This window comes from Rissa tridactyla, chromosome 3, assembly GCF_028500815.1.
Source record: "Rissa tridactyla isolate bRisTri1 chromosome 3, bRisTri1.patW.cur.20221130, whole genome shotgun sequence".
NCBI lineage: Eukaryota > Metazoa > Chordata > Aves > Charadriiformes > Laridae > Rissa > Rissa tridactyla.
In genome coordinates, this window is record NC_071468.1 from 25,244,654 (window position 1) to 25,253,931 (window position 9,278).

At 51.5% G+C, this 9,278-nt stretch overlaps 1 protein-coding gene across 2 annotated transcripts; it reads left to right on the forward strand.

Moving 5' to 3' along the window:
• Positions 1–3,423: 3,423 nt before the first annotated feature.
• BATF3 (basic leucine zipper ATF-like transcription factor 3) lies at positions 3,424–8,376 on the forward strand. Of its 2 annotated transcripts, none has more exons than XM_054195654.1 (3): positions 3,424–3,558; positions 4,899–5,003; positions 7,496–8,376. In XM_054195654.1, exons 1-3 carry the CDS (start codon positions 3,523–3,525, stop codon positions 7,679–7,681), a joined length of 327 nt encoding a protein of 108 aa, XP_054051629.1. In that variant the 5' UTR covers positions 3,424–3,522; the 3' UTR covers positions 7,682–8,376. The 2 variants fall into 2 exon arrangements, with proteins under 2 accessions (XP_054051629.1, XP_054051628.1); XM_054195653.1 differs by lacking the exon at positions 3,424–3,558 and adding an exon at positions 4,149–4,280.
• The last annotated feature ends 902 nt before the right edge of the window (positions 8,377–9,278 follow it).

Here is a 9,278-nt window from a genome sequence, read left to right on the forward strand (position 1 = left end):
GTTTCAGATAATGTTGTCAGTTCTAATCCTGGAATAGATGGTGACTGAACAGTGCGTGTACTTCAGAAGACATCTGTGATAAATTTTGGCTCGAGTAACTGAAGTAGTTCCATTTACTGCCTTTGAACTCACAACTGTTATTAATCTCAGGGCTACAAAGCGTCTAATGTAAGAGAGGACAGGATGTGAGAGGGACTGGAGCGGCGAAGCTGTGGAACGTGTGAGTGGGACGGTTTTTCACACAGCAACTCGCTATTCTGGTGGCTTTGAGTACGTGTGCTCCATGCTGCCGTGAAAATCCCCACCATGGCTTTCTTCACCGAGATCCACAGATACTCTTTAGTCTGAGTGTTCCTAGAATAAGGTGACCCCTGCAAGATTTTGCATGGCTACCATTATAGTATTTGAATGTTTTTTGTGTTAATAGGAAGATTCCCTGCTAGTCTGTATGAATAATGATTGGCAAGTACAGAAAATAGCTAGGAACAGGCACATCTCTCTGAAGAGGTCCTATCAAAAATGGACAAGGTAGGACGAATGCCTTAAGAAATAAGGAGGGAGAGCACCGTGGATTAAGACTTAATAAGCGAATTAATGAATTCCCCCTACGGTGCATGTTAGCGTTAAGAGATTGCAGAACGGTTGGTGCGCATGGGATTTGATGGAAGAGGGATCAGGTGCCCTGAGCTAGGGCAGTCGGGCCTTCTGCTGTGGCCCTGGTTTCAACCGCAGCTGGGTGGAAAAAGAAGACCAACGCGTCTGGAAATGCTCGCCACATCAATAGTGTAAAGAAGTATGAAGAAAACAACAAGATTCCAAATACAGCATATAAACTGTGATTTTACAAATCTGATGGCTACTTTTGGCCCATCGGCACTGGAAGGTGTCAGAGGACCTTCCTTTAAATGCAAGTTCTGTGATGAGCTAAACTCGACACTTGATGTTCAGCTGCTTGTTGAATGATTATTAAAAATTTCTACAGCAAGTGATCTCTGCAACTAGCCCCACCTGGGATCTGTTCTTCCCACTAGCAGAAATATATAAAATACTTCATTTTTTTCCCATTCCAGTAGCCTTTTGTCCTTCAGTTAACTTTTCATAGAAATCAGCAGTGTTGTGCAAGACAAGCGTCTAATCGGGCTTCTACTGAAATGTCACAACATCCAAACTTCTTATTTTTAACTCGAGGCGAATTGGTGTTGCATCAAGAAATGTCTGGTAGTTTTTCTTTATATAGCCCTTGAATTTTGTAAGACAGCTCAATGGTGATGGATGCTTGGGAACATTTGCAAAGCACGTTTGAATTCCTTGGCTTTTTGGGGTGAGGTGGAACGTCTCGCTGTTTGTCAGCCTGTACTGTTGCTCGTGAGGCTGGGCCATCCCTACCCAAGAAAAACTTGCAAATTGGAGCGATGTCCACGCACATGTTTGCTGCGTGTAGTTGCTGAACAAAGGGGATTGCAAACAAAGGGGATTGCAAACAGTGTGCTGGGAAGCTTCTCTTTCAGAAATCATCGTGTGGACACCGATGCCTGTTTGGAAGCTCGGTTGCGCTGGTCCTCTGAAACCCTGTTCCGATACGTGCCATTCTTCAGAAGAGCCAGGCCATGCTGAGCTGCGTTCCGCCACTCTAAGTCTGCATGTGTGTAGGCTGCTTCGGGGCAGACAAAAATCACTGATAAACTGCCATTATAAAATGTAAACTCAGCTGACTAGACTGCTTTCTGGGCTTGTTTTCTCTCCTGCATAGAAACGCTCTGCCTTTACTGCTGCGTTACCTGGAATTACTGTGTAGGCATTTCTACAGATGTACCAGAGATAGCTTTAGTACCGAGCAGAAACTTGTTCCCACAAGCAAATTCTGACTTTTCATTTCCTTTGCCACTTTGAACAAGAGCAGACTGTACTCAGGCTCAAGGGGACCATCCCGTGACTTGTCCCATACTCGTGGGATCCCAGAAACCTGACTCTACAGCTGCCGGGTGTTGTTTGATGAAGTAGATATTTATGCAGTACTAATAAATTCTTGGTAAGCTGCTGAGACTTGATGCTGTTAGCCTGCTTGTGCAGTTGCCATTAACGGCAGCGTTAATCTTGGAAAAGCACGAGAGCTTGGTGTGGGGTCAGTTCGAAGTCTCTCTGTGGAAGGGGGCTTTTTTTCCTGCAGATGGCTCTGAAGGGCTGTTGAGGTATTTTGTCCGCATCGTTCATAGATTTTATTGCAAGAGAATGTACCTGTTGCCTGAGTTTATGAAAACACTGTTTACTTCAACTGTGCTTAAGTTACAAAAGCAGCAAGGAGCCCAGCGCTCTGTTTTTAAGCAACTGCCCCAAGGAAGTCTTTGCTCGTGTCCATATTTCTACTCGTTTTCTTTAACTGTGTGATGTGTAGTTAATGCAAAATTGGACTGTTTCAAAGGAGCAGTTGAGAGCAATTCACCCTCTAATCGCTCACCGCCTGGCGGCCAGGGCTGCCTTCCAGGAGATGGTGGTTTGGATCCTCTCAGCTGGAGAACTGCGCTGAACCCACAACTTCTGCTGCCTCCATGAGAACCCCCTTGGTGAGCATCCTCGCATTGCCATGTTGGACGACGGGGGAAGGGAGAAGCAAGGCTGCTTTTAAAGAAACCAGAGGGCTGGGAACATCCTGAAAGATGTTTGGGAGACCCAGCGCAGGTAAGGTCAGGGTGATGGAGAAGATGGAAGATGGAGACATAAGCTGCTTTGAGGTGGAACAGCTGGGGAGAAGGGAAATCCAGCTCGGGTTTTCCAGTAATGCTGGTGGTCCCAGAGCCTGCCAGGAAACCCATGGCAGAGCGCAGACCTTGGTTTGACTCTTGGGCTCATGGGCAGTGTGGTTCTCTCACCTTCAGCATGAACTGTGAGCCAGACCTTCCTGAAAGGATGGTCTATATTTACTCAGTTTGCAAACTTTGTAACCTCATCTTTGTCTGAGCTGGATGACTCAAACTTCTCAGGAAACCAGAAAAATAGGGAAGTATTCGATTTATTAAGATACCTGGGGCTTTATGACTGCCTGCCCTGCAGCTTGGGGGTACGTCACCCTCCTGGCATGGATTTGCCCCTGTGAGTTGAGCAGAGCCGGGAGTGCTCGTTAATTGCCATATACAAATGCACCTACGGTAGAGTGAGGATGTTGCTGAAGTACCTGTCGGTGCAAACACCTTCCTTCCCTTCAGAGCGAGGGCCAAGATAACGGTTCCATTAAAACGTAAGGAAAATGTTTGGAGGGGTAAAAGAAACGCTGTTCAGTCTGTTAAAATGCTCCCCTCAGAACGGTTGAACACAGACATTTTTGTCTGCGGCAACTGTGTTCTCAGCGATCCTTGTCCTTCGCCTTTACAAGAAGCCCGTGGCATTTCCTTATTATTTAAAGGAACAGGGCGAGTAGCGAAAGCGAAAATCGCTGTATCCCAGCACCGATGCCGTGTCCTCACGCCCGTGAACCCCCAGCTGAGCCGGCTGTCACCTCGCTGGAGCTCACGCCGCTTTTGAGAGCCCATGTCGCAGGAGCGCGGCGGGCAGGAGCGGCCGGGGGTGAGCCGGCCCCGAGCACCGGGGGGAGCGGGGGTCGCCGCGGCAGGGGTGTGCCGGCTACCGGGGGCAGCCCGGCCTCCCCGCCCCGCCGCCGGGAGGGGATGTGGGGAGAAGAGAAAGCGCGGGGCGGTTATTTCTGCAGGCGAAAGCATAAGTCGGGTCGCCCGGAGGGGCGCCGGCCCCCGGGGCTGGGGCTCTCCGAGGGATTTTCAGGCGGCTCCTGCCCACCAGCGCCGTGCCCCGGGAGTGCGGGCTTTCCCCCGGTTCCCGGGGGCTGAGCCGACCCCGCGGTCTCGGGGGACGGGGCGCTCTTGCCGGCGCGGGGGGCTCAGCCCCAGGGGGACGCAGTGCGGCATGGGGGGTCGGGGGAGTCCCGGGGTTCTCGGTTCCCCGGGCGCGGCGCCACTGCCGCCGGGCGCCATGTGCCGGCCATGCGGGCGGCGGGGCGGCCCGGAGCGGGGCTCCCGCGGCGGGACGGCGGCTCCGCCCCCGGGCCGGGGGGGTGCCAGGTGCCGGGGCGTCCCGGGGCGGTGCGTCCCCCTGCCCCGCTCCGCCCCGGCCCGCCCTGACCTCCCCTCGCTTCCCACCCCTCGGCGGGCCGGGGGAGCCCAGCGGCGCCCCGGGGCGGCTCCGCAGCCGGCGGGATGTCGTGCGCCGTCCCGGTGGCGGCGGCGGGGGGCAGCGCTCTGCCCCGGAGCGGGGCGGCCGAGGGCAGCCATCAGGTAGGGGCAGGGCGGCGGGGCTCGGGCGGGCGGGCACATGGGGCTGAGTCACGCCGCGGGCAGCGCCGGTGCCCGCTCCCCCCCCTCCCCGAAGGGCATCGGCCCTTCCCTTCCCGGGAGGCGTCTGTGGTGCCGGCTCTTCCAAGTAGGAGAGCGGGCGAACCGCCGGCGGCACACGGCGCGGTCAGCGGGAGGGGAGCGGGGCCGCTCCGCCGGCAGCCGGTGCGGGGGCAGCGGGAGCCCGGCTTTCCTCGCCGCCTCTCGCACCTCGGTCCCCTCGTTCGCCCTGGGGCGAGGCAGGTGTAAAACGCCGCCCGCCGGGCAGAGCGGGAGCGCGGGTGGCGGGGGGTGCCCGGGATCCCCCATCAGCGGTACAGCGGGGGCCCGCGGGGCTCTGCAGCATCTCTCTGCCGGCTTCCACCCCTCCGCCCCGGTCCCCACCCGCGCAGCGGGGCAGGGGGACGCGCTGCCCTTTGCGGGCACCGTGCGGTCGGTGGGGCAGGGGCTGTGAAACTGGGAGTACGCGCTCATGCTCGGCAACCCTTATACACCTGACTTCGGGCATCTCCGTGCGCACCTTAAAAAAACGGTGAGATGTTTCTGGCTTATGTCTTCCAGAGTCATGAAGAAGATGACAGGAAGGTAAGGAGGAGAGAAAAAAATCGAGTTGCTGCACAGAGGAGCCGGAAGAAGCAAACTCAGAAAGCAGATAAACTTCACGAGGTGAATGGGTACTTGATGTTTTGCAGGCACGGCTTGGGTACCGAGTGCGGGACTTTACAAGAAATGGGACTTCTTAAGCAGATGTGGGCCTGTCTTCACGCTAATCCAGCTGAGAGAGCTGTGGGTGTGAGGCAGAGACAGGCGCGCTCCAGGGGGCCTGGTCGGGAACTCCCGGACACTGATGCTCACGTTGGATGGTGCAGCTCTGCCATCGGTGACACTGCCAGGGAGAGACATGCGGTCCTGCCCTCACTTCACTCACCTTCTTTTGCTATTCCTGTGACCACCCAGTGAACTGGATCACAGGGCTCCTCTGGGCTAAAACAAACCCATTTTCTTGGGTAAGCTTGTCACGTTTGCTGTGGCAGTGGATGAATTCTTGCTGCCTTACGAGGAAGAAGGCGATGGAGGAGGAGGGGACCATGCTGCTTAGTGGCAGTGCTGGCTTAAGTCAATTCTAAAACTGTGATGTGAGACAGAAATACCCAGTTGAAAAGGCTTCTTAGGAACTTCAAAACCTCCAAGCGTGAGAGCTCAGTTCAGTTGGCTGTTATACTTGTATGCTCTGATAAGTAACAGTGGGTGTTTCCAAAAAACCATGAAAGTAACTGATTCTTCCAGCTTAATACTTCTTCTCAATATCACAATGTGGTGCAGTTTTCTTGTGTCCCCAGTGTAAACGCTGGAGGACAGGAATCCCCTTTCTCTGGTTTTGGATGTTACCTTGCACAACAGTGCTTTTGTTGCAGCTGGGGCTCTTGGGGTAAGTGTTAGTTCTGCTGCTGCGATTGTGGCTGAGTCAGTTGTTCAGCTCTAGAGGTTCATCACAGGCTCTTCTCTTTCTCACTGTGGAAGGATCTGCCAACAGTCAGCAGAGGCCAAGAGGGACAGTGTGGGGAGTTTTGGGTTTGGTTTTTCCCAGATCTCCTCTGAGTCAGCGCCTGAGAAAGCCAGGTGCAGGGTACTTCTGGAAAGGGGTAACCCCTGGCTTTTGTGGAATCATCTCAGGGCAGAAATGATTTTGTGGAATCGTTTTGTTGTGCAGCCTCTTTGATGTTCCTCCTCGACTCGAGGATCTTCCTCATGCTGAGAATCTTCATTCTCGGGCATGCAGGTTTTGCCAGATGCAGGCAGATCTGGTTGAATAGTCATTCATTCTTAGCGAGAACAATTTGATAGTCTCATCTCTGAAAATGGGACAGAGCAATGGGAGAGTAACACTTACTCCAAAACCAAACCCCATGGGGTTTGGGGCAACAAGAGGTGAGCAGAGCCAGAGTCAGGGATGGACAACTTTGCTGGAGTTGGCTACAGCAATGTGGTAGGAGGACCGTGCCTGTTCTACTCTGTGGGTGAGAGGTGGTGGCTGGTGGAAGGGTGTGAGGGGGGCAAGGGGATCCAAACTCCTGCAGCAAAGGGCAGCAGAGGCAGCGCCAGGCTGCCCAGAGGAGCATTGCGTGAGAGGCTCTCCCTGCTGCCTGGTAAACGGGCCTTTTAAGGCATGTGTAGGCTTTGAAGTTTGGTCTGAAGCTTTCCAAGGGAGGTGAGATTGAGTGGGTGAGTGTTGAGCCCTAGGCCGGCAGCGAGGTGCAGACACCTGCAGGTTTTCCGTGGGCTGGCTCTGAACCTCTAAGTCTCTTCTCTTTGGGATGAGAAATCTTGACAGCAGGGACACTTGAAACATGCAGTTATCAAAAAATGTGACACGCGAGTCTCACATCCGTCACAGATGTATGCTGTAGAGCATCTCAAAACTCCCCTGCAGTTAATAGCAGCTTATTCATTGCCAGAGAACCCTTAGCTCAAAAGCATCTGGGGTCAGGGATAACCAAGGCAGTGGTCAGGCCTTCTGGTGACAAAGTGGGGTTGGGAACAAGCTGGCATGATGCTCCCCTCCTCGTGTTCCTGAGTTTCCAGGCATCTGAGCAGGTGCCTACAAGCCCTGGCTGAGCTGGAGGAGCCCAACTGGCTCCGGGCATGTTGTGCTAGGTGTCCATCTCAGCCAGCACCTGGGTAAATGGCCTTTCCCTGCAGTGGCCCGAGGCAGGGGCTGCCCTTTCCTCACCAGCAATGCCAGGCACTGGGTTTTCCCAGCACCTAGCTGCACTGGGTGCTTTCATTTTCTCTGCTCTGACAGTGCACAGCTGCCCTGCTTGGCCCTTCATAGCAGAGGTGGCCCAGGGCTGGAAGAGGCCACCACGGGGATGCAGCCGCCCACGCCTGCAGCCCTGGGCTACTGCGGAGCCCTGAGGGCCAGCGGCACCTCCTGGTCTTCGGGGCTATAAAAGGAGCCGCAGCATGGTCAGGGTGCAGGTTGTGAAGCACTTGCCCTGTTCCAGCACCCAGGCTATGCCTGTCTTCCCTTAGCATTTTGCACATTGTAATAAGAAACCGCAGTTTTTCTACAGTTACATGAATATGCTCAAGGTGGGAGCACTGAAAAGAATGTTTTGACTATGAGTAGGTTGTTTTTTTTTTCTCCCTCCTTCCAGGAATATGAGTCTCTTGAGCAAGAAAATACCTCCCTGAAAAGAGAAATCGGAAAGCTAACAGATGAAATGAAACACTTGAGTGAAGTGTTGAAGGATCATGAAAAGATCTGTCCGCTATTGCACTGCACCATGAACTTTGTGACCATACCAAGGCCCGATGCACTCACCAGCTGCCTGCCAAGATGAGAGCTCTCCTTGATCGTCTTTAAACTTGATGTGTGAAAGTGCCATTAACGGGGGAGATTTGATGAACTGCCTACTTATGGTGCCGGTTCTTCCATCGAAGAGGGCTGGATTTGACCACGCAGCCCTTCTCCATGTTGAAGCGTTATAGTCTTCTGAATCTCAGGAAAACACCAGTATGGAAAAAAGACAATTTGAAATGCGACTTCTTGTTTGGTAGAATCTTCAAGCCACGATTTTGCATTCAGAAATGTCAAAGTGCGGTGCAGCCCACCATCGCGCGATGGAATGTAGACAGGGAAAAGTACCGATCTTGGGCTGGGATGCCTTTCTCCCACACGTCCACTGCCAGTAACCCTTTGTCAGTTGTCATCCATGTATATCACATTCTGGCTGCTGGGTTTTTTTTCTCTAAACAGGTTTGGTTAATAAAAGCGATGTTCCACGTTTATCATGTTCTCCACCTCCTTCAATAATCAATGTCTTTATAACATCTCTATTTTTTTATTACTGGTTAAATCCAAACTCTAATGCTAATCTTCCTGTCAGTTGTTTTATTTGGTTATCTCCTCTTTATTGGTTCCTCTTTGGAAGTATGCGTAACAAATGAGTTTTCCCAGTCTTTATTTCTTTAATAACCCCAATTGTCAGCCCTGACGATTCTTGGAGTGCTTTATATCCTAAACCATGGCTTGGCCAATTTCTAATGATGATTGCCTGCTCTGTGTGGAAGAAAAGCAAAACAGAGTTTGCTGGTTCTACACATTATTTTAAAAAGCAGATTTTACAACTTATTGGTTTAATGCACCCACTGGAAATGAACAAATCTTTATCCATCATCTTGCGTGTTGCTTCTGGTAAATGATGCCCATGGATAGAACAAATTGGCTTTAGCTAAGCATTTTGTTCTATGTCCACACTGAAGATGTTTGATAACTGCTTGCAAGAAAAACATGTTTTCTTTAATTGTTTTTTTTTTTTCCAAAAGGAAGAATTATGACAGTGTTAGTGAGAAATATAGAGAAAAATGTGTTTACTTTCTCTGAAGATTCTTAATAGGTCTAGGAATGTGAATGCTGTAGCCTGGGATCCAGCAAAGAGTGTTTTTCTTATAGTATTTCGCAGTCAAAGAGCACCTTTAGAAAATAAAAAGCCCCACTCCTTTGCCAACTCTCTCACTTCAGCATTTGGATTTTTTTCAGTTCAACTCATGGGATTAATTTCTCCCCTCACCAGGACTGTAGTACGTATCAGCAGAATATGATCTGAAATGTCTGAAAGATTTTTTTTCTGTTTTAACTTCTTTAGTAGAATGATGCATTGCTAATCACTGCCAAGATAGAATTGGGGAAAGCGCATAGTCAACGCTGCCTTCTAAAGGGCCCTCTCATGCCATCGTCTTAGGCTAGAAACAAGACAACAGGTGTGAGCTGTTGGCTTCTTTAAAAGTTTGCATTAGGTTGTCCCCAAGAGAATTTTCAGCATTTGCAGAAGCTATCTGTGGCTTAAACGCAGTCTTCAAAGTTTCTTATGGTCCTGTAGGAACTGAGTCATCCTGCAAAGAAAATCTGGTGCCAATGAAAATGCAAGTTTCAGGACA

What these genes read in the sequence shown, in the direction of transcription:
- BATF3 (XM_054195653.1), top strand. Translation starts at nt 4,203, where the DNA reads ATGTCGTGCGCCGTCCCGGTGGCGGCGGCGGGGGGCAGCGCTCTGCCC. An exon ending in CGGCCGAGGGCAGCCATCAG is followed by an intron (nt 4,281 to 4,898) that starts GTAGGGGCAGGG and finishes TATGTCTTCCAG; the next exon opens with AGTCATGAAGAAGATGACAG. An exon ending in AAGCAGATAAACTTCACGAG is followed by an intron (nt 5,004 to 7,495) that starts GTGAATGGGTAC and finishes CCCTCCTTCCAG; the next exon opens with GAATATGAGTCTCTTGAGCA.